This window comes from Hakea prostrata, chromosome 9, assembly GCF_041222555.1.
Source record: "Hakea prostrata isolate BN-2017 chromosome 9, UWA_Hpros_2, whole genome shotgun sequence".
Lineage (NCBI taxonomy): Eukaryota > Viridiplantae > Streptophyta > Magnoliopsida > Proteales > Proteaceae > Hakea > Hakea prostrata.
Genome location: NC_142608.1, coordinates 54959117 through 54985053, shown reverse-complemented (window position 1 = coordinate 54985053; position 25937 = coordinate 54959117). Strand labels below are relative to the sequence as shown.

The following is a 25937-nucleotide window of genomic DNA, read 5'->3' as shown; positions in this document are numbered from 1 at the left end:
CACTTCATTCACTAGGGAAAACTCTGATTGTTTCTACCAAAAAAAGGAAAACTGTGACTGTTAATCCAAAGTCATTTCATGGTTTTGTTATTTTAACCCCTTTAGTCGGAAATGAAAATTGATTTTCAGGTCAATTCTTGGCATTTTCATTGAGTAATCTTTGGACCACATCAAAGAAATTACAGGAGCAGAGTTTCCTCCTTGCCTTGTCTAAAATTATGAAATTTAGTGAATTATTTCAGTTTTATTTGAAATCAAAACAAAATTTACGAAATCATAATTTTGAAAAGCAATGTAATTTGCAAATTTAATCAAACAAAAAAAAAAACAAAAAAAAAAAAAAAAAAAAAGAAATCTCAATTACAAGAGTTGGAATGTTCTACCGTTCAAGAGTAGAAGACAAATTCTTTCTCATTTCTTTTCTCATACGTTTCAGAAAGAGGCACGTCTCTAAATACTGACAAAGTGAATTTTCTTCTTAAATATATAATGGATTGATGTGAAGATAATTCAATAGAAAACAAGGGAAACCAAACTCTGGTTTAAGAGAAATTAAATTCAATGACCCATTCTACCAAGAAAAAAACGAAGAACTCAAATACCCAATGGGTTGCCCTAGTAAAAAGTTGTTTGACCCATATGAACGATTTGAATTGACTCAATTAAGGTTGAAATCAACCAATTATCATTGAAATTCTATGTGAATTCATGATATATATATTTTTTGGTATTTGTGGTTCATCCAGGCCAATATGCGCATACCTCGGTTACATCTTCAGAGGGGATCTTTGTCGTCCGTAATTATTGAACCCATGACCTCTCCACTGAGAAATATGGATTTTACCACTCTACCAACCTTGCATTGAAAATCCAGTTAAACCTATGCCCCCATTTATGCTTTGGTTGGCAATGTTTGAAATATCATATTGAATATCATATCGGTCAGGTGATTAAGAGACGTATTGTCCCGTATTGAATATTGTCTCGTACTGGTCAATGTATTGTATTGCAATCCAATAGAGAGACATGTTGGTATATCGCTGGACACTTTTGAACCTGCAGGTGGGGCCAGCGCCGGTTTAGTCCAAATTAGAAAAGTGATCAGCCGGTCTGAACCATGATAATAACCGCCTTTGCCCACGGTCCATCTGAAAAAGAATTGACCAAAAGAAAGGTCGCCATGAACGCCATTTCCCCTGCTCCCAACCCAACGGCTACTTTATGAAAACGGCTAACTCTCTTTCGTTAATTCTTTTGCTTTTTCGCTGCCTTTCCTCTGATTTCAACAATAACTATCAACTTAGTTTCTTATTCCTCTCTGATTCTCTCTTCTCTCTCAAATTTCTCTCTCCACTGTTTAAAAAAATTCTGCTCTCTACAACTACCGAATTTTCTGGCAGTAGGGCTCGTCAAGGAAGTTCAAGAAGTGGATTAACAGAGCAACTCTTTTGCTTTTTCGCTACCTTTCTCTGATTTATGCCAATAATATCAATTCACTTTCTTTTTCTCTCTCTCTCTCTCTCTCAAATTTCTCTCTTCACTGTTTAAACAATTCTGTTCTCTGCAACTACCGAATTTTCTGACAATAGGGCTCGTCAAGGAAGTTCAAGAAGTGAATTAGCAAAATAAATCTGGTTTCTGATAGAAGAATGTCAAATTATGTCAAGAAATATCCTGTACAAGAGTTCTCTACTCCTCCACGGAAATGGAATTTATCACCTTGTTCTCCATTGCTACCAACAGAGAAGAAACGATCGTCACCACCTGTTCGAGCTGATTCTTTCCATGTCATTCACAAGGTGCCCTCCGGTGATTCTCCTTATGTGAAGGCCAAACATGTTCAGGTGAAGCGCCTCTCTTTTTCTTTCTTTTTTTCTTTTTCTACTTCTGAATTGGATCATCTTCTTTGATTGCTTTAATGCCTGAACCCTTCCTCAAAGCCCTGGTGTGGGTTATTTCTTTGATGGATTTCGATTGAAGAATTGTTCTGGTTTTGGAATTCCAATTTGGCATTTTGAGTTTTGAAATTTTCTAATCTTACGTTTACACATTGCTTAAAGCGTTTTGGGACTAAATTTCTTTCAGGTGTTTATGACTAAGAGGTATGCTACCTTTCCTGAATGTTAGTTCGAATTGTGTCTGACTTTTTCTTTCTCTGTTATTGTTAATTTTTCGCTTCCTCTGATTGTTTCTTGATACTCAACTGGGTTTCTTTGCAGTTCTAGTGATTAATCTTTGTGTTGTTCTTATTTTAAGAATTTTTCTCCGGGAATCCCTGCATTGGTCTAATTGGTTTTCTCATTCCAGCTGATAGAAAAGGATCCTGGCAGGGCTATCTCCCTATTCTGGTCTTCAATAAATTCTGGTGATCGAGTTGATAGTGCCTTGAAAGACATGGCAATTGTGATGAAACAATTGAACAGAGCTGATGAGGCCATTGAGGCAATCAGATCCTTCCGTCATCTTTGCCCTCTTCAAACCCAGGAATCTCTCGACAACATCCTTATTGATCTCTACAAGGTACATTACACCCTCTAACATCTTAAATTTCATTGTTGTTTTTACTCTCCAGACCTGCAATTTCTAGACATTCAAGTGGTTTTGATTTGTGTAATTTAAAAATATATGTTTGTCGTTTATACCATGTAATAATTAGATAAAAGAATGAAAAATACTTCCTATAATCCCTCTGTTAACAGAAACTTGATATGAACATGTTGAATTATTTCCATCACTCATTCTTCTGCCCCTAGGTGGCTTTGCTCTCTGCTTAGTCTGAAGGGTTTATGCTTTCTATTTCTACTTGAGATTTGGGAGCGTATTAGCATCTACAGATCTGCCATAGATGTAGTTAGGAGATGACAGTAACATGTATATGTGTTGGGAGGTGCATCTTCCCTAATCTATTTGTTTTAAGTCCACGGAAGTTTTTATTAACCTATACAATTTTGCAGAGGTGTGGTAGATTTGATGAACAAATTCAGCTGCTTCAACAAAAACTCAAACTTGTTGAAGAAGGTACAGCATTCGGTGGTAAGAAGACAAAGATTGCCAGGTCTCAAGGGAGAAAGCTTCATGTAACCATTGGCCAAGAGAAATCAAGGTGAATAGATGCTAGCATTTTCTATACTTACCATTGTCAACTCTCATTGCAGTAGCATTATCCCCCCCCCCCCCCCCCCCCAAACTTGCTATCTTAATCTCTCGTACCGTTTACCAAAGCAGATTATTGGGGAATCTGGCTTGGGCTCACATGCAACAGGGCAACTACCAAACTGCTGAAGAGATTTATTGGTAAGTCATTTGCAGGATTATTTTTTCTTCCCTGTTACAAATATGAATTGTGCTACCATGTTAATTAATAATAATAAAAAAAAAGGTAGATCATCAATACAATCCACAATCATTGTTTGATCTTCTGGAGGTATTGAATTGTTGTTCTTGTATGCATAGACATTCAAATTTGCATGGTTTGATGATGCAGGAGATATTATTAATGTATTTTCTAGGCCCTTAATGACCCCAGATCATTTTTTCTTTTGAAATAGGTTTCAAAATTGCAATATTCTTGTTGTGTTTAAATATATATTTTTTATCTTGCTTCAAGCTTCAAAGTCCAATTCAAGTGGCAAGATTTCAGCCAAACAGATTGTAATGGAGAAAGTTTAGTGTATGCAATGAATACATCATCGAAGTTTTTTGATGACCATTGAATTGGATCTCTTTTGACTTGTTAGTTGCTGTATTAGAAAATCAATATAGTATAATTGCTAGAGTTTCTATTACTGATGATGGAGCATAAAGAAATCTAGCTTAACCCAATGATTTATTTGTTAAAATGGATCCACAAACCTTTGTTGGAGAAGTACTGAGTTCTATATTACGTTCCTCATTCAGGAAAGCCCTATCTATAGAACCAGATAAGAACAAACAATGCAATGTTGCTGTCTGCTTGATGCTAAGAGGGGAGACAAAACAAGCCAAGTCTCTGCTACAGGAAATAGCACCTTCAGCCAAAGATCGAGAAGCAGGAGACTCCTATATTAAATCGTTTGATCGTGCCTCAGAGATACTGGCTGAGCTTGAGTCACAATCAATCCCTAGCACAGTTGAGCATACAGAAGAGACTAAACATCCACATGGATCTTCAATTCTCATTGGCAGAAGCTCAGAATCAGTGGCATCATTCTTCAATGATCAGCATCAAAGTTGTGAGTACTTGGGCTGTAGAAAGTCGGAAGATGAGAACAACCAAGTCTCAGTGTGTTCAGAGGTCAATTCAGTTGGTTCTATTGAAAAGCACAATAAAACATCTTGTTCACGAAAACTGTTCAAAAATGAAGTTGGTATCTCTGGCTCTGAGATAAGAAGATGGGGTGATGAGACACAGTTTAAAGAAGTTTTTGCACAAAATAGGAGAAACACAAGTGGAGCTCCACAACACGTCTCTTTCCAACCATTGAGCAGTGAGCAGCCTTATGAGAAATGGAATAAAAGAATTCATTTATCTAGGGATAACTCACAAGATGGAAGATGCAATAGTGGGAGGGGACTAAAAGAAGGTTCTGCAACTTCTGACCATGGAAATTGGAAGACTGAATGGTCAGGAACAGTATTTAGTTCACAATATCCCATCGGAAGAGACGAGAAAAGACCACAGGAGGAGCATTGTACAGTGATAGAGGGAAGTTCAAATACCAAACTGCAACTGACACCAATTGGAAAAGCCCGTGCAACACCGGCACAAAAGATTGCATCCAATAGTGGAGATGGGGATTATGGCTCTGAAACTGCAGTTCAAGGCATTGAAGGCAAAAATGTTGGCAGGAATAACTATTATGAAATGGAGAATTTTGCAGTTTCCACTAATACAGGCCTTCCAAAGCCAACTAGAGCTTACCCTATTGTCAAGAGTGTGAAGAGTTGGGCTGATATGGTTGAAGAAGAAGAAGAAGAAGCAGCATTCTCTACTTCAGAAATGGACACTATGACCAATGGAGAGACAACTCTGTCACAAGATTCATCAGTTTCTTCTCAAACCTCTACAAAATGGGTCCATGAAGGTAGTCATGGAGAATCCTTCCATGATGAAAATTTGGACTTCAACGTTATCACTGGTGTCCTTCCTCCTCATCCCATCACTGAAACATGTCCAGTAGTGCAGTTACATCCTCAGACCTATGCTGAGAATTTAAGACAGAAGCTTCAAGCAGTTGATCTGAAAGAAGGATATACAAGGAGCAAGGATAAGGTTAGAAATCCAATGTCTCAGCACAAGTGTGGTTCAGCAGATTATAACTATTCTGCATCGCCGAAAAAAGGCTTGGCTTTTAATGATCGCTATTTAGTACAAGAAAGAGGAAGTGACTCTGCTTGTTGGAGTATTCCAAAGGAAAAGTGGAGTCAAAACAGGCTTCAGGTTTTCAGGGACATAACTCCAGATAGCCCAAGAATTTGAATTTAATCTTCATATTGAACTGGAAACCTATATATGTATAGAGATACAGGCACATTTTTACCCAAAAAAATTGATTTTCTACAACCTTAGCACCCCTATTTGATTCCAGTTCTGTAATCTTGGGTGCTGACTTAGTAGTTCTTGTATGTATTCTGTTTCTTTGGTCATATTTGTACAAGTGTTTGTAATTCATTTATTCAATTAGCATAATAAAGAAGGTTTGCTCATACATCTGCTACATGAAAAATATTGAATAGCAATTTATTTTATCACCCACAGCTATGACTGCAATTGAAAGACAGCAATGCTTAAAACAAGCAATTCCCTAATGTGCAAACCTTGCCCAAGGCCAAATTCAGACTGAACACTGGACATAAATTTCTAGAAGGTAAGCTGAAGCCTGGGGCCAAGATACAGCCCAGCCTGGACAAAAAATGCTGGCCAGGGCCAAAACCTTCTTATAGAAATGACCATAGTCAGGTGGGATTGGCTGAGCTTTAGAACACCTAGGCTCAGCCTCTGTTTCCATGGGATCCCTGGGCTTTTATCTCATCAGGGAGGCTTTCCGTGCATCAGAGCAAATGAAAATCAATACGTCTGATACATAGAATACATCCCAGACAACAACCAGTCGGGATTTGCCACCACTTTGTGGGAAATCGTTAGATATGAATATGTTAAATACCTGTGACTCGATTAGTGAAAGTTGTTGTCCTTGTCTAAGTTGCATCACGGGTTAAAGCATAGATTGGTTTTTAGTGACTTGAATTCTTAAACTATTGTTGCAGTCAAAATATTCAAGTAGTTTCTATTGAATAATATATGAAACCTTGAGCACGGAATTTCTCCATGGATTTACACAGTTTGACCAAAGCGTGTATACTTTTCTTTCTAATATCTAAATTAGAGTATTTAAATTGTAAAGTAATGAGACACTACCGGGTAGACCCCGATCACATTATGGTGTGTGGTGGACGTGTCTCTATAGTTAGTAATTACAGGAATTGCCCTGGCCCAAATCATAATTATAATAGTAGAATTGTCGGTAAGAAGAAAAAAAAATTGTTGGGGGTGATGGTATATTCCTTTATTTCCAAACCTTCAAAGATTCTGTCAAGGTTTTCTGTGACCAAGCTTGGCCCACTTTCAACTAAATTTCCAGGCAACTTCAGTGCTCACTACAAATTCCACATGATTACGTTGTATGTCATGACGTATTCAGGCCAGTCCAAGTGTTTGTTTGTATGTCTCTGTCAATAAAGGTCTCTTCAGCTACAGTAAGAGAGGAATCCAATTTAATAAAATCAAAATTGCCCTTAATCTAATACTCTAACAAGAGCCAAGCTTAGAGACAAACCTGTATTCTACTCTTCCTGAATAAACTCCATTGAAACCAAATTGCAAAGCTAATGAGGTTGTTAACCACACTCCATCAGTAGTGTTTTGTTGTGACCTGAAATTTTTTACCTAACTTTGAAGATTGACTTACGATGACATATTTTGGGCAATGACCTCAAATGACCCGTTTTCAGAGATCATGATGGACTCTGGACTTGGGTCGTACGACCTGACCCAATGAATCGATCCGTTTACTTGATTGGAGTCTATATATATGTATTTTTTGTTCACTTACGAAATCATTGAAAGATTTTGGATTTTCATTTTAAAAAAGAGGGTTGAATCCGATATAGAAGGTTTTCTTAGGAAAGTTCAGGAATAATTTTGCTATGGAGTTTTAGTCGTCTAACATTTTTTGTTGAGAGATTATTTCAATACCTTAATCTCAAGCTACAACTATAGTACATTAACCATTACGTAGATTTCTGCCTCCATAATAATCAGATTTTGTTTGGGTTTAGATCAATAAATGTGTTGAACCATTAAGCAACACAATATGGGCCATCAAATCAAGATCTCAGTCAGATTTCAACCTCAACTCTTTTCAATGGGTCGAGATTGCAAGCAAAATTCATAATAATCCAAATTAACATTTAATGTACATTGGCAAACGACATTCAAAGGCAATTTGGTCAAAGCATAAGGTGGTGAATGATATCATATTCCTGATAGTGGCTTTGGAGAAATAAGATTAGCTTCTCTGAGAATGTAGTCGAGGTGGACCAGCTATCATATTCCTGATGGTGGCTTTGGAGAAATAAGATTTTGCTATTATATAAAAGCTTCTCTGAGGATGCAGTCGAGGTGCGTGTAAGCTGGCCCGGTGAACCTCTTAATCTCATTGACTAGGAGTCTATGACATAAGAGGCATTTTAGAAAGTTAGAGGGGCATCTCAGTCTTCTGATGGTCAGCATCCAGCAACCTCTTGGAAGCTCGTGGAAAATCTAGAAAGGCTTTCCATAGAGCAAGAGCAAGGCGGCGGCTCTCTCTCTCTCTCAGAAATAGTTATGATCAGACCTTTACGCGTCTTAAAGTTTCCATGAACGTCAAGAGAGATTATATTCCAATGCTCTGAAGACCTTTGGAACCAGAAATTTTTTCATTTCACCAGAGAAAAGTGAGAGTGAGAGCTCTAAGATGCTTCATAGGATTCTTCTTTGGCAACCCACTTGCCAGAATCACTAAGCCATGAATACAGAGCACTTGCAGATCAAGCCATGGCTCTAAGGTGAAGTATATCCACTTCTCATCATCTTGATGATCAAATCATCATCTCTTTGTTTCCTTCTCTATTTTTTTTTCTTTGTTTTATGGGTTTTGTAAATTTTTTTTGGGTAATGGGTTTTGTAACTTTTGATGGATTACTTCAGGTGAATTAAGAATTTTTTTTCTTTCACAAGATGGATAACGAGGATGGTATGGAGAACAAGGATGGGAGTGTCTCTGAAACGAGCTCGAGGTCGCTGGAGATTCGTGCTTTTTTTGCCTTAGTTGACAGAGCACATAGCTTGCAATTGCTTAATGAGAAGAACAACGGATCAGAGAAGCCATTAAAGAACGACTTCAATGTATGGCAACCTTCATTTGAGCCAGAAGACTTCAATTTACCATCAAAGAGATCCACTTCCACTTCTACTGGAGATGATCATCCCATAACCATGGTCACTGCAAGTACTACTGGAGTTGGTGAAGCAGGAAGAGAAGAAGAGAATAGATTGCAGAGAGGTTTGAAGAGGCCGAGACAGGCTTTTGACTTGGCTCCACTCTTTCTTTCTGAAGAAGGGTGGAAGAAAGGAGACACTGGGAAAGTTTTCTTATGTGATCTTAACAAAGAAGCTGAATCATCTGAGGATGTTAATGGGGGCTCAGGTTAAGTGAATCTTGAACTTGGTATTAAGAACACCTAGAAAGTGTGATTTTAATAACAATAATTCATTTTTTATGATCTGGTAAGGTTTGTAAGGAGTGTTTGTTCAATGTAGAATGTCCTTAAATAGTTTATTTTATGTTTTACGAGTTAATTATATCTAAAGAATAACTCAGTTGGAAAGTTTCTAATTCTTCTTGCTTTTACATGTTTAATCAAATACAAAAACAAAACTTTTTCATATCTTAGCTTCTGATTTATGATATTCTGTTCCTCTATGCATGAGAGATAGCTGCACAGTTCTCGAAAGATGAGATATGAATCCATTAGAATTCAACAACTGTGATTTTCTTTTCCATATAGTCAGACCATATCTTCTCTCGAGAATCATACAAATATCTAGCACACAACAACAAACAATAACTCCAGATTTATTTTGGTCAAGTGAACTTCTTCAAATTACTCAATAATAAAGTTGAATTAATAGTTTGACAGATGATTAATTGTGAAAAAGATAGCATCTGGACTTGAGATTGGAACTTGTGTCCATTGGTTCAAGAATAATCTTGAGGAAAATATTAATTTTTCTTCCAAACACAGTAAAGCTAAAGACATTTGGTTTATATATATATTTTTTTTGATAAAGGACATTTGGTTTTGATGCTGTATAGAAATTGTTAAATCTTTGGATCTCTTGATAATGGTTTGTAAAACAAGGTTAGATGTGGTTCAATCGCTGGGATCGAGAGGCCACCTCCAAAGCTTAAGTCAGTTACTGAACTAATCACAGAAGGCTTTGGTTAATTACAGAACATAAACTTAAATGATAATAGTTGGGAAACGAATCAAATACCTCTTGCATGAACCAATCACCTGTTTATATAGGATTTATCCTTGATTCTTGACCATCGGATGAATTCGTGATCTTTATGGGTTATTGTCCGATTGTAGGGTTTTTCCCTAATTACTCGGGGACGATAGCAATTACCGAACTTCTCATGATTCCCTCATGTCTTGACTATAGTTGCTTCCTACTAAGAAGCTTCATCTACCGCCAGATTCGGGAGGGAGGTCATGGCCAGTAACTTCCAAAGCGGCGCTCTCCTAATTGTTTGGATTAGGTTAGAATGACCCCTGATTATGGTCTAACCAGGGCACAAGATGTGAACCCGGTCCAAATGAGTTCGATACAATTTTCCTCATATCAAGTTTATGGTACAACTAAAATTGCATTAATCTATAAATGTGGTCCTCTATTTTCGTTTGGTTCTTTGAATAGTAGCTAGTGTGTTTCTTGACTCTCATTTCTTTTTTTTATTCTTGTAAGAAATTGACTCCTTGTAGTTCTCTACTATTTTGTAAGTTGACTTGTTTTTTTTAATATTTTTATTCACTTGAAAACCTTTGATTGAGTGAGTCTCAAACATTTTCATGAGACACTCATGAAACTTCTTAGAAATGTATATTTATGGAATTACTTAAATTTAAAATAGATTTCACCAATGTGGTAATAAAAATTTAAAATTTCTATAATTTTGAGAAAATTATCAAAACATTACCCCTTAATTTACCTCTCAAGATTAAAATTTCTCTAAAACAAACCAAAATATCACTTGGACCTCTATCAATAGGTTATTGTATTGAAGAAACAAAAATACCCTTTTAACAATGTGAAATACAGTCAACCATAATTATGACCAGTTTTTTATTTATTTAGAAGCAGCAGATTGTCAGGCCGTTGTCTCTAGTCTACATGGTCATTCTAGTACTTTAGATTGGTATTGTTCCAACTTACTTCAGCTTATTAAGACCTCTTTGTTGAGGTTTGACAACTGTGTGTCTTTCATTCGACAGATCACGGGCTGATTCGGCTAGGGGGCTGTTGAGTTTGGTGGATGCAACCACCAGAGGTCTTGATCCTTGTACATGTCCGCGGGGGTTTCCCGCTTGTCGATGCTTCTTCTGTTTAAAAAAAAAAAAAAAAAAAAAATTCCAATGTAACTTTAATAAGGAGGAAAGTTCTTTGTAAGAGACTTTATTTTTTTGCTTTATTCTCCTAATGGGATGTAAATGTATAGTTTACTCCTAAAGTAGTATTATTCTTTTTTATAGCTTCTCATAACGTTCATGAATGTGGAAAAGATATCTAGTTTAGGATTATTATTCATTTTTATAGCTTCTCATAACGTTCAGGAAAATAAATCTAATTTTCCTTCTATATATACTTTTACTTCCAAGGTGAAACTAAGATTCAATATGGGGTCGAATTATGAGAGTTTGGATCACGACTTGTGATACGAGCACTAATGTCTTTTCACCACACATATTGCATGGAGACTATTGGTGACTCACCTCTTAATTATTTTATCATATTCAAATGTGGGACATACATATTTAAAATATAGGTAAATTATTAGGAAGACTGAACATAGGTACCACAATTATAAATATATTATTAAAACTATTAAAATAAAGCATAAATAATCGTTACTAAATTTAGTATTAGTAAATTATTGAAAAAATTAATTTTAAGGAAAAAAAAGGTAGCAGGACAATTAAGTAGAATATATATATATATATATATATATATATATATATATATATATATATATATATATCAAAGACAAAAAATGGCACAATAAAGGTAGAAAAATTCTAACATGGAAGTGACATAAGTGAAGGATTTTACCCACAAAAAAAAAGACATAAGTGAAGAACAAGACGTTGAAGAAGGAATGAAGAGACAGAAAATATTTAGACGAGAGAAGGAAAAAAGAAAAAAGGTAGGGAGAAATTGTGAGAGTCATTGTAGAAGAAAATAGGTTTGATGTCCATTAACTAAAAATGGGGAAAACAGACAATTTCCATAAATTAAGTGGGGAAAAATTCAATGACTATGATGAGATTTGATTAGGGATGTAAACGGATCGAATTCAGATTGAGTATGGTAATACTGAATCCGAAGTATTATTAAGCAGATTATCCGAATTCGAATCCGATATCCATCGGATATGTATACTTATAACCGAATTCAAAGTAATCTAATGGATAAAAATATCTGAATGTAGTCTAAATGACATCCGATAAGAATAACTATTGGTAGTTTAATGTAATTAATTCCTATTAATGAATATTAATGAAAGAATAATGATGTATTCTCAAACATTAAAATTTAATAAAATACGGATATTAGATACAAATAGTGTTTGTCAAATATCTAATCGAATTGGATATTATCCGACTTAAAGTGGCATATCCGAATTCGAATCCAAATATTAATCAGATCATTTTCAAATCCAAATTAAAAAAAATCAAATTCGGATGCTCTTAAAAAGATACGAATATGAATTGATTCAGATTGTCAACTATCTGTTTAAATCCCTAGACTTGATGAAATCAATGGTTGAAGCGTCTAGTTAATGTATTAACACAGATGTCCCACTACCAGCTTCCAAATAAGATTTTAGGTGTTAAAACTAATTGAAATTGGTATTAGGAGGGATCTGTTATAAAATAAAGAGAATATATCAGAGACAAAGAAGAAAACTAGAACAAGATCAATCAGAAGTGATCCATTCAGTTGAGTGCATTACATATTTATAGTAGAAGAAGCATCTACTCTGATATGGAAATACAATATATGATTCTTGCACACAATAAGATATTCTTGATATGGAAAGATAGATTGCCGACCCAAGATAGAAGGTGCATGGAATGGAAATATTGACTGCCAACATTGTGTGTTGAGATCACTGTAATCTTTAATTAAGATGGGAATGTGAATCACCAAGATTGTATTCTGAGGTGGTTGAGATCTTCAATTGGAAGTATTGTCTATTGGGGGGTGATGGATATCCATAATCAATATTATTTATAACACTCCCCCTTGGATGTCCATCAATAGATAATGTACCTCATTACTCATTAAAACCTTACTAAGAAAAAAACCCTGTGGGAAAAAATCTTAATGAATGAAAAAGAGTATACATGTCTAAATAATACGTATTAGTAGTTGCCTCATTAAAAACCTTACCAGGAAAACCCAATGGGATAAAACCTTGGTTAAGGGAAAAAGAGTGCAGCACGTATTTTACTCCCCCTGATGATAACATCATTATCTTTAAGTACGTACATTCCAATATCATATATAAGCTTCTCAAGATTTGAAGTATGCAACTTCTCAGTAGATAAATCTGTCAAATTATCAGTTTGTTGAACATCGATTTCACCATTTCATTGAAGACCATGAATGAAGAAGAATTTTAGTGAAATATGTATCGTTCCATCTCCTTTGATGTATCATCGCTTCAATTGAGCTATGCATGCAACATAATCTTCATATAATATTGTTCAAACCCCTTTTTTCTAGTAGAAGACTCATGCTTCCAGAATGTGTTGTATCATTGGTCTAAACCAAATATAAAATAGCTAACATTCACTTGTGAATAAATAGCCTGTTTGAGATCTAGTTGTATATAGATCAGATAAAAATCTTGCATCTGCATAACAAGTAAGTTGATGTCCACATTCATAAAATAATATTATGTCAATAATTTCTCGAATATACTAAAATATATGATTTATAACATTTCAGTGTCTTCGTATTGGAGAAGAGATAAATCTTGTTAATACACTTATAGAAAATGCTATATCTAGTCTTATACTATTAGCAAAATATATTAATGCCCCAATTGCACTAAGTATGATACTTTATGACCAATAAATTTTCCACTATTTTCTTGGGGTCGAAATGAATCTTTCTTTATATTGAGTGATCTCACAACCATTGGGGTACTCAATGGATATATTTTATCTAGATAAAATCTCTTCAAAATATTCTCTATATAAATTGATTGATGAACGAATATTTCATTCGTCAAATGTTCAATTTACAAGTCAAGACAAAATATTGTATTTTCAAGATTTTCATTTCAACTTTCTTCAAATAATCTACTGCTTTTGGAAACTCTTCAGGAGTTTCGATGATATTTAAATCATCATCATATACACTTACTAAAATTAGATCCATATCCTTAATAAAAGCACAGTAATAAATTGGATCATTTTTATACTTTTCATTTAGTAAATATCCACTAAGGAGATTATATCATACATGTCATAATCATCTCTGAAGCCTTATTGAACATACTTCCTAGGAATTTTTATGTGCTTCAAGCATTTTGAATCCTTCAGGGATTTTCATATATATTTCACACTCGAGTGAGCCATAGGCTGTAATAATATCCATTAGACGCATGTCAAAATTCTCATATAACTGCCAGATTAATAAGATATCTGAAGGTGATTGCATCCACCACAAGAGAACATGTTTCCATATAATCAATGCCAGGCATCTGCAAAAATTCTTGTGCCATAATTCATGCTTTATATATCACGATTTCATTCCTTTTCTCATTTCATTATTCGCAGAAAACTCAATTGTACCCCACTGGCTTTATACCTTCAGATATTGGACTATAGGTCTAAAAACTTTATTTTTCAAGCGAATTCAATTCTGCTTGAATTGCGTCTCTACATTTTGGCTAATCATTTCTTGATTTATATTCATCAACAAATTTATATTCAAGATCCTCATCTTGTTGCATTATTTCAACAAAAACATTATATGCAAAAATTGTTGTCGACAACTTTATATTTTCGGTTCCATCTTTTTCCTGCAATGACATAACTAATCGAGATATCTTCATTATTTTTAGGTACCTGAACCTCTTTTAGGGTTTCATAGAAAGTTATGTCTTCAGAATTTTCATAATCAATTGTCTCCATTTTATGACCATCTTGATCATTTGCTCCTTTCTTTTTCTAGGATTTTATCCTTGGAACCGATTGATCTTCCACGTTTTAAACGTGATTTAATTTCATTTGCACTGATAGATTGTCTTGCTGGGACATCAATTCTAATTGGAGCATTTACAACTGGAATATGAGATTTAGTAACTCTTAGCAGGTCAACAAATCTGGCAGTTGATTTATAATATTTATTGCATTATCCTTTGAACTTCAAGTTCACAGTGCTTAGTACGAGGATCTAATGAGATAATGATAATGCATACAATCAATATCTTTTTCCAACTGTTTATTCTCTCCCCCTCATGTTGGAAAAACTAATTCATCAAAATAATACTCAGCAAGTATTGCATTAAATAAATCTCCTATCATTAATAATATATTGAATTATATAAGGAGATTTTTATCCAACATATATTCCCAACTTTATTTTGGGACTCATCTTTGTGCGCTGTGGTGGAGCAATTGGAACGTAAGCCGCACATCCAAAAATTTTAAGATGAGAAATATTTGGCTTCTGACCATAAGCCAATTGTAATAGGGAGAATTTATGACAACATTTTGGCTTGATGCGTACAAATGATGCTTTGTTCTCATAACCAATGGTTTAGCTATTAATTGGAGATATTTAATAAATGATTTTGCTAAACCATTTTGGATATAAACATAAACAACAGGCTATTCAATTGTGATCTCAGTTGTTATACAATAATCATAAAGCCTGAGATGTAAATTCACCAGCATTATTAAGACAAACTGTCTTTATCTTATAATCCATAAATTATGCTCTTAATCTCATTATTTGAGCAAACAATCTCGCAAACACCAAATTGCGAGTTCATAATGAACATACATGTGACCACTTTATAGATGCATCTATTAAAATCATATATTATCTGAATGATCCACATGATGGGTGACATGTGGTGAATGAGCCCATATATTTCACCCTCTATACGTTTTAAAAACGTAGAATGTTCAATCTCAACTTTAGTTGGTGAATATTTAATAATAAATTTTTCTTGAGAACAAACAATACAAGAAAATTCACTTAATTGAAGAATTTTCTGGTTCTTCAATTGATGATAATTGAATTTTCAATAGTTTTTCGCATCATACTTGATCCGGGATTGTCCAACCGGTCATGTCAAATAATAAAATTATTGGAATCAATGTTCATTTGATTTACCCAAGCATGTGTTTCAACCATGCGATATTCGTGTAGTACAAATTGGGAGAAATATCTAATACCTTTGTATAGATATTTACTTATACCATTATTTGTAGTCTCAATCTGATAATCCTTTTGGCAAATAGCTTTGAAACTTAATAAGTTTCTTTGAGACTTACTACAAAATAATGAATTATTCATAGCCAATTTTATCTCTCAGATAATAATACATTAGTTCTTCCAGAGCTTCCAATCAATGTTGTACTAACAATTCTTGTATGAACATTGGCTTCCGTGTCATCAAATAAAATAACCATAACCAAATCTTCAACTATTATATTCAAAGGAGTTTGTAGCATTTAGATGTGTAGTATCTATGAAGCCATTAAAATCATCATTATAGGCAAAAATTGTTCAAATATCATGATTTTGGAAAATCCAATTTATCTCCACATTATTTTTATTTCTTTAATTAAGGCTTGACAAAGCTTAATTAAATATTGTGGAGTACGACAGATACATGTCCAATGGCTTTCATACCACATCGGTAACAAATATTATATTCACTCCTTGAATTGTTATATTGAGAATCTTTATTATTCTCTTATTTATTTCCATAATAATGACGGTAATTATTCCGTCTTTTGTCTCATCATCTTCCACAGTCATGACCATAATTTTAATTTTGCCTTCTTTCAGGCATATCATGAATTGTTGCATTCACTTCAGAGAATGGAACAGAACCAATAAGACGAGCTTCATGACTTTTCATTAATAGTCCATTATTTTACTCAGCCACAAATAGGCATGATATCATTCAGAGTATTTCTTAAAACTCTTTTTACAATATTACTATTGTAACAACAAATTTGAAACTTGAAAATTTGCTGAGATATTTTCATGAATAATATTTTCTCCTTATAATTTCAAAAGAGTATTAATTTCAAAAACTACAGAACTGTATTTATTTACAGTTTCAAATCTTGCAAATTCATGTGCATCTCAGAAACTGTATTCATTTACAGTTTCAAATCTTGCAACTTCATGTGCATCTGCAGAACTGTATTCATTTACAGTTTCAAATCTTGCAACTTCATGTGCATCTGCAGAACTGTATTCATTTACAGTTTCAAATCTTGCAACTTCAAGTGCATCCGTAGAACTGTACTTATTTACAGTTTCAAATCTTGCAACTTCATGTGCATCTGTAGAACTGTATTTATTTACAGTTTCAAATATTGCAACTTTAGGTGCATTTAACAATATTTGTGGTGCAAAGCTAGCAACCACTATATATAATAAATAAAACCACAATCGTTAAAGCAACATAATATCTTATTATTTGATTGATTCTTAGATTTAATAAAACACATACCTTTTTATCATGATGCACTTACATTTCAAGATGGACAAGGTAAACTCCATTGTTTACAAAAACGTGCGAGGAGGTCGATCATTCTTTTCACTTTGGAATAGAAACATAATGATACATAGTCTGCTGTCTTTCTTCTCAAAACGCAATACTTTGAGCGGATTCGTTCTTCGAGCGGAATCGTGCTGATAACGTGTTATAAAATAAAGAGAATATATCAGAGACAAAGAAAAAAACTAGAACAAGATCAATCAGAAGTGATCCATTCAGTTGAGTGCATTACATATTTATAGTAGAAGAAGCATCTACTCTGATATGGAAATACAATATATGATTCTTGCACACAATAAGATATTCTTGATATGGAAAGATAGATTGCCGACCCAAGATAGAAGGTGCATGGAATGGAAATATTGACTGCCAACATTGTGTGTTGAGATCACTGTAATCTTCAATTAAGATGGGAATGTGAATCACCAAGATTGTATGCTGAGGTGGTTGAGATCTTCAATTGGAAGTATTGTCTATTGGGGGGTGATGGATATCCATAATCAATATTATTTATAACATAATCAAAATTTTAGGGGGAAATTTATTCATTTCTAATTAGGTTTTGAATTGGATTCCTTAAAATTTATTTCTAATATTAGGGGGACTAAATAATGTATTTCACACATCGAAATAAAAAATCAAGGGAAAAAATAAAGGGGAATACAAAAAAATAATAATAATAAAAAAAAAAAAAAAATAAAAAATAAAAAATAAAAAAGAAAGAAAAGAATGAAACACCCTACCCCTGAGAAGTTCTGCCCCTGTTACTTCTTTTAATTTCTTCTGTACTACCTTTAATGGGGACCAGTGGAATGTCTTGTATTTTTTTGAATTTTTTACTAGTGACCCCTTAAACTGGGGGTTGAAACTCTAGGCTCCCAATTCCAACAACGGGCAATATTGCTCGTTATCCACTGTTACTCATTCTATCACTCCTTACCCATTGTTACTCATTCTGTTAACCAATTCAAAATTTGAAATTGAAACAACCATTTTGCCCATAATGGGGAGTTATGATTGAATTACCCTCCCAAACACAATCCTTAGGTTTTCCTTCACCCATCTTCTATCTACACCTTGCCAAAAACCTCCCACATCCACCTAAAATCACCACATGCCCTCTCCTTTCTGGTGACCACCACCGTCACCTTCCCCTTGCATAAGTCATTAACCTGCGAGATGAGTGACAGTCGAGCTGATTTGCTATTAGATCTAATTTTGGACTGTGTATCCAGAGAAATTCAGAGTCTCAATAAGGTTTACAGTCAACCACCAAGCTATCATGACTCTCTATGCCTTCACAGTTGTCCTCATCTTCTTGGTTCCCCTCTGCTATCACATGGCTTTTGGTGATAAGCTTCTCCCCTTTTGGGGCAAAGGTGGTTCTGAGATGGTGATGTAAATCAGCTCCTCTTTTTGGCTCTTTTTTTGGGTACTTGGTGGGTTCTACTTAGTGTTAAACATGGGTTAGGTGTTTGGTATTGTTGAGAGTATCATCTGCCCAGCTAGTATCGGATCCACCCGAATACCTGAGGGAGTGATCTATAGTCACAAGATCAGGTTTATGTATAATTACAATCATTCTACATAATAACACAATCACGAGCAAAGAAATCATAAATCCAATAAATAAATAATGTCAAGTATCTAGAATTATCCCCAAAAGAACATCAAAACTGGGAATAATAGCAATAAACTGAAAGAAAGTCAAATTGTAAAGTTTACATCTTTTCCAAGGTTCATTGTAGAAGTCACGATATTGTCTAATAAGTAGAAGAAAACATAAATAATTCCTATTAGGGCCACAACACTCTTATATGCAATCTCTCAATGCTTAGAAGGGTTGGACTTTATAGGAGTAGTCCAAACAAGGGCATGAGTCTCTCAGAGTGTTCTCTTGTTGGTTCATTGCACTGTTCCACCGACTTCGAACTCCAAGAAAATGGTTCCCTCCTAACCTAGAAAGTAGTCTAAAAAGAATACCATGAGGGATGAGTTCCATAGTGTAATAACCCCCATACTCCTAACCCGAAACCCGAATTGCAGGTTTGTGTACCCGAAGCTCTAGTCGAAAGAAGCTGTCGGCTATCCGAATTGAAGCCCATGTTTCGGCCCTAGAACCCATGGATCTGGATGAAGTTGGTGAAGAACTTTCCATTCTTAGAATCGGAAGAAAATCCAGCCAGAACCCAGATGGACTGGGCAGGTGGATACCCAATGCGAAAAAGTCAAGTTTGGAAGTATTAATCTATGAGCAAGGTAAGAGCCCTCTACATGTTGGTTGAGAGTGTAATAGAGCTAGGGATCAACCGAAGAGCAAAATGCCCAATTACTGAAAAATACTAGGGGGCAGTTGCTTAAGGCAGTCAATTGGCCAAGAAACCACCACCCCTGACGTTCGGTTGGAAGTTTCGGCAGAAAATGCTTGAATTTGCCCTCTAACACCCTATTTAGGGTCCCTAAAACCTAATTTCACATTATTAATGCTCTAGAGTCTAGACTACTGAAGGATGGCTACAACATTAAAAAGCACGTGGAGAAGAGAAGACCTCAATTTGTGGAGAGTCTCACAGAGATTGGGTTGATCACATTGGAATTTTGAGAAGGTTAGTTGAACTACTCTATTTTTCTATTAACCTTCACCTTTACAGAGTAGTTTTGCTTTTGAATCTTTCTGGAAATTGATTGGAGATGAAGAATTATTATTTCTATCATTTTCGATCAGATTGTCGGGAGAATAGATCTTATGTTTATTCTAATGGCAGCTACTCTCTGAAGGAGATTCTATTTCTAGACCTGTGTTAAGTTTGTTTTCATTTCCTTGTTGATCGAAGACGTTTTGTAGTGCGCAAAGAACGTAATTTAGACTTGAGAATATCCCAAAATCTATCAAGGATGGATGATCAAAAGTTTGAATTTCGAACTTGGAAAATTGCCAGAAAGGCTGGTGGTCGCTTAGGCCGGTCAATTGATTTGACCAACCGCCTTATGCAACCGGTCGGTTCTCAGAGACTGTTTTGAGGTTGTTTCTGCCCAGTTTGAAATCTTAAGCTCTAATGTAACTTTATGAACATAACTTAGGGGTTTTTTGAGATCTACTGGAGTTGTTGGTTGTGAGGACATAGTACATTTATCCATATTTTCCCTCTAAGTCAGGTACGGACACAATTACATATGTAGCTGAATTGTTTGGTATGTTGATCTGTTTATTATTCTAAGCATGTCAATGACTATATAGCTTGCTATAATTACAATCATGCTTGTTTACTTATTAATCATAAATCATGAATGATGTTCATTGTACTTTTATTCTTTTCATGTTGTGGACTATTGTTGTTTGGTGCAACTATGACTTAGGGCACCTGGCCTGGTATTCTTGGCTTGGGATATTAGGACTGTGGTCCAAGACATTGTCTCATAGAGGTCTAAATGCATGGTTAGGTTACCCTTACATGCTATTATCCTTTCAGCAGGGGTATTGAAACTAAGTGACCCGTGATGGCAATAGCCAAGCCCTGTGGTCATCCAAAAGACGGCTTAGGTGTCGTAAGGAGACACATGCCCACTGTTATCATGCAATGGTGGGTTGCATATGTAATATCCAGCTCTATTCTAACCTTGACCTTGACCCGGATCCACTGTTGTATTCAGGTCCGAAGACCCGAAGCGGTGGAAAAAGAGATTTATGGACCATTCTGATTGATGATCATGATTCGGAGATCTGAGCCCATGGACATTGACAATGATACCCCTTGCTTAAATGCATTGTCAGTGTTCTGCACATTGGAGAAGATTAATATAGTTGATGTACCAAATGACCTCCTGTGCACAATCCGTAGGTATTCCCCGAAACTAGACTTCTTGATTGAATTGTAGAAGAAAACCTCACTCAAATTGACCTTTTGTAGCCTTTCAAATCCCTACTTGAAGTTGCTGTTCTAAACCTTAGTCTTCTGCTGGAAATATTTTGGTCGATCCTTTTGGTCGATACCATCGACCAAGGACCATCGACCAAAATATCCCAGTCTGCCAAGTTAATGATTCCATGGAATATTCCTTTTCTATTTATTATAACCTCGAGCCTTGAGCCCTATTGCAATCATTTTCTCACCTGAAAACGTGGGGAGAGCTTCCCAAAGCAGCTCCTTGGCTAATGTGAAGGGCACCTCATCAAAAACCCTTTGTTTATCATTGATTCTTGTCTTCATCTTCCACACTAAGGTATGAATCATCATTCCACTCTCTACCCTACCATTTTCTACTCTTTTCTATTGCCACCTTGCTGATGAGACATTGGGAATGGTGCTGCAACCTTGCAACCACCACTCCAAGTGTCTACTCATGTTCAATCCATGATTTCCTTAACTATTTATTGATGCTATGCTTCTATCTCATGCCTAGCATATGTATTCTATGATTTATCTATTAACATCATGCCATTTGGTACCAAACTGAGTTATAGGATGTATTATGTTAATGTTTAACATTGCCATATGATTCCAATCGAATTTCTATTAGTTCCTCTAACTATTACATGCCATTCCTCATCAATGCAATCAATTCCAACTCATGCCATGATGTTTATCACTTTAACTTGATAGCTCAAATTGGAGCTTTTTGTTTAGACCATTGGATTGGGTAAATTTCTTGATTTATAGTGTCTTACTACTATTGTTAAGTATGCCTCCAAGTTTCAGATTGATCCGAACACCGGAAAACTCATTTCGGATGAAAACCCCCAAAATCCACATTTCTATCTCGAAGGAAATTTTGGTCGATCCTTTTGGTCAATACCATCGACCAAAGACCATCGACCAAAATGTTGGCAGACAACAACCTTGGCCAATTTTGATCCAATTAACATCCGATCTTCCCGACTTCTTTTCTAACTTATTATTGATGTTTGTTTAGGGCCTTAACAATTCTATTGGACTATTCTTGGTATTCTCAATTCATCATCAATTCATCCAAGGTAAGGATGGTTATCTCCATAAACATATAAGTCATCAAATATTGAATTGTGTTTCATTTAAAGAATGAAATCTCTTGATTTTCTTTCAATCATTATAAGACTATTACATATGTGTTAAAACAGTAGCATTTAAATCTTTATACTCTTGTTGTGTTACTTTATCATTTTGATTTGCTTATGTTTATAATGATTCGTTTCAATATCATGATTTGATTTCTATTATGGATATGCATTGGATGCATGAGAAATGATGAGATTGAATATGTGATTGCTTACGTATGACTTGGGATTGGGGGGTGTCCTACTGACACTTCTGTCCTTGGGCATCGGAGGGAATAGTATGGGATGTTCTCCGATGGTGCCTATCGACACTCTCCTGGGTTATTGGATGACATACATAGGACTGTCTAGTTGGGTGGCTAGGTTTATCCTTGTCGTCTCAGACCCGAATCGGAAGGGCATTGAGACCGATCAACCCGTGGTAGTGTATGGTTGGATGGGCGCTCTAGGCCGGTAACCAATCCGGTAGGGGACATAAACCATGCTACGGATACCTGAAAGGGGCCATTTATTGGTAGAGTTGCATATGGATAGACTTGGGCTCACGGGCGCTCAAGACCGGTAACCAATCCGTGAGAGGACGTGAGAGCTTCCCGTTTACTATATGTGGATGACCAATAGGGTTGATGAGTCCGAAATCCAGGATTTCGCTGACTCTAGTGTGAAGGATACCGGAAAGGATCGCCAGGGGCGAGGATTGGACGTATCTGAATCTGACTTGACCGACTGAGTAGATGACTTGCATTGGGCTAGGCTTTACTGTGACATGCGCCAGTACTTGACCAAATGGTGATGTGAGAGAGCGGTGACTGATCCCCTTACCACGGTTTTTTGTTGACTTTACCGATCTTCCCCGAGCATTCCCAAGATATGGAAATAGGAGAGTGACTGACGACCCAGAGAAGTACGGTGCTATGACTTAAAGCATGTCTACCCTAGAGACTAGCATTCATAGAGTTAGACTCATATTTGCATCATATGTTCCATATCGTATTGCATTATAATATGTTCTGAATGTGTATGATTTCTAATTATGGAATAACTTCCTTGTTGAGTTCTTCGAACTCATTCCTTTTATGCAAATGTTTTTAGATTATCTTATAGGTACCGAGGACTACGATGGCACCTCCCTTGAGGCGGACTATGATTCCACATACTACCCTCCGGGTAGTGGCGTCGGTGAGGATCCGTATATTGGAGCCGAGGAGGATTACCATCCGCACCAGGGTTAGCCCCACAGTTGTGCGGGAGCGGCAGCGTTGGGTTTACTTCATCCGTACTGTTGAGGAGATTACTATTAGTATAGAAGAAACCCTAGAGTAGTGCCCCATTTCCCCGGTGTGTTTATGGAGTATACAGGCCTGTAATTAACATGTATTTGGATTCTTCTGGTGATACCTTGACATGTACTTAACTACTTTTACTTTCCGCTGCTCTGAGAGGGTGGCTACCACACCTTCTCTCATTGATATGATTTTGACCACATTCTGATATTATCTATCTTCCGCACTCTGATATATATTTAATCCTATCTTATACATATTGTTTAGTATTAATTGTTTTTACCATTGATTATTACTGTTCATAATTTTGTTACCGTGTATGTGGGAGGCATGGACCTCAGATCATTGATCCTTGGACTGTGGATCACATCCCAGGTATTCCAAATGGGGTACCGGCTGGGTGGATGTGACAGATTGGTATCAGAGCTCAAGATCAAGTGGAACCCTGACCACAGAAACGGTGACGGAACATTCCGAGTCACAGATCCGAAAGTGACTCAAGTGCTCTTGGAAGTGAATAATAGATAACCTGGACTAGAAACCAAAATATTGAAACATAATTTGACTTATGAGTAAGACACAATAATATAGACAAAATAACTGAACTTCATTGATCTCATAGGAGAATTTTACAAGTTTGAAAAAGGAAATACATCCATGATAACATAAAAGAAAATTCCTAGTACTGTCTATGTAGGTGAGTGACTCCTGCGATCTGTCTGATCCCTCCTAGATCTGAACTCCTCCAGTCGTGCAAACCTCTCATTGAGGGTGCACATGTGTAATTCCATCCTCTCTTGCCGAGCCTCGATCCTCTCAAGAATAGAGTAAATCGATGACTGATGAGAAGCCACATCTGGAGCCTCAGAAGTCGTGTGTGATGGACCTCCGACCTCAGTAAATCGTGGAGCGGGAACCTCCTCATGTCTCGGAGTCTCATCATGACCCTGATCATCATGCTCACCACCATCATCACCATCAGTACTATCATCCTCTGAGTCATCATCTCCTGATGCATCATCGATATCATCCTCATCCTCTGATCTGACTGCATCATGGAGCCCCATCTTCTTGATCAACCATGTACCAATGGGCTCACCTAAATCTCGACCCTGAATCATAGGTGTATGCTCCAAGTCCACCGCAAAGTACTCAAAGATACGAGTCAAGAGTCGGCCGAAAGCCAAGTTCCTATCCCCAGGAAACTCAATCCGATCAATCATGACATTTTGCATGATGTATGCTGAATCGATTTGTACTCCAGTATACATACTATAAATGACCAGTGCCTCCATCGCCGACACTTTGCTATGGTGCCCTGCCTTCGGAAGGATGTTTCGCCCAATGATGCGAGCGATAACTCTAGCCGAAGGACACATCGCGGTACCACACCGGGGCATATAGCAGTCAATGTCATCCCATAGAGTTATGCATACCTCATATACCTCATAGGGAAGAAGAACCTCTGTGATATCTGTGCCGGCGGGAATCCACCAACTGGAATCTCGTAGGATCGGTATATCTAAGATGCGAGCCAGTGTCCTCGTAGTGAAACTGATCTCCCTACCTTCGACCATGGAATCCATGACAATCCTAGAACCATCCCTCGGATCATCCTCTATACGGTAAGTCAGATTACTATAGAAGTATCTGATAAGATCTGGGTAGACTGGCTGTGCCGTAGTGTATAAGTGAAGCCAATCCATCTAATCTCTCTCGGATGCGAAATACCTCTAAATCATCCACATCCACCAATCGCCCGTGCTCGATCGGTATATCATGGAAATAATGCTCGTGTAGAAACTCCGCCATAGGAGTAGTGAAATGCTCCTCGTCTATGACCTCAGCCCGGAGAACAAGTCCTCTACCCCTATCCACTCGTCTCCCTCCTCTAGGCATAGTGGATCTGTTGAAACAAGGAAAGAAACTCATTTGGATTAGTCCTAGTGTGTGATTGTTAGATGAAGGGCATTTTCGTAAATTTTTAGAAAATTTCGATTTTGGTGAAATTTTGATTTGATCATTCTAACATATGCATAAGACCTGTACAAACATGCTAAAATACTTCCTTTGGTGAAAATTCATCTTTTTGACATATTTAAAGTGAAAATTCAGCAAGTAGGAGAGAGAAAAATCCCTCTTTGGGCTTGCATTTGTGATTTTTGAAAAATGGGGATTTGACCGAATGGAGAGTGGGAACACTTTCCCTATAGTAGATCAGTGTTGTAGAAATTTGTTTAATGTCAAAATTCCTTTTGGTTTGAAAATGAGACAAGTTTTTGTAAAGTTGAGTTTTTGTGAAATGAATTGTTTTGGTAACCAAAATAGATGCAATCTTGTGTTTGGAACTTAATCTTACTTGAAAAGTTATGAAAACATGTTTCTAATCATTTATATGCATGATTCTAACCATTAGCTACAAATTCAGTTTTATTGAAGAACACAACAAGGGTGAATGAAGTTTACAAGAAAAGAGAAAAAGAAAGAGAACCTACT

The 25937-nt window shown here is 36.2% G+C and overlaps 1 protein-coding gene across 1 annotated transcript; it reads left to right on the top strand.

Annotated features, from left to right (window-relative positions):
• The first annotated feature begins 1343 nt into the window (after window positions 1-1343).
• LOC149005600 (uncharacterized) lies at window positions 1344-5675 on the top strand. The gene is made up of 5 exons (XM_089169666.1): window positions 1344-1844; window positions 2308-2520; window positions 2955-3103; window positions 3226-3294; window positions 3898-5675. Exons 1-5 carry the CDS (start codon window positions 1650-1652, stop codon window positions 5456-5458), a joined length of 2187 nt encoding a protein of 728 aa, XP_089025792.1. The 5' UTR covers window positions 1344-1649; the 3' UTR covers window positions 5459-5675.
• Window positions 5676-25937: the final 20262 nt, after the last annotated feature.

What these genes read in the sequence shown, in the direction of transcription:
- LOC149005600 (XM_089169666.1), top strand. Translation starts at nt 1,650, where the DNA reads ATGTCAAATTATGTCAAGAAATATCCTGTACAAGAGTTCTCTACTCCT. An exon ending in TGAAGGCCAAACATGTTCAG is followed by an intron (nt 1,845 to 2,307) that starts GTGAAGCGCCTC and finishes TTCTCATTCCAG; the next exon opens with CTGATAGAAAAGGATCCTGG. An exon ending in ACTGCTGAAGAGATTTATTG is followed by an intron (nt 3,295 to 3,897) that starts GTAAGTCATTTG and finishes TTCCTCATTCAG; the next exon opens with GAAAGCCCTATCTATAGAAC.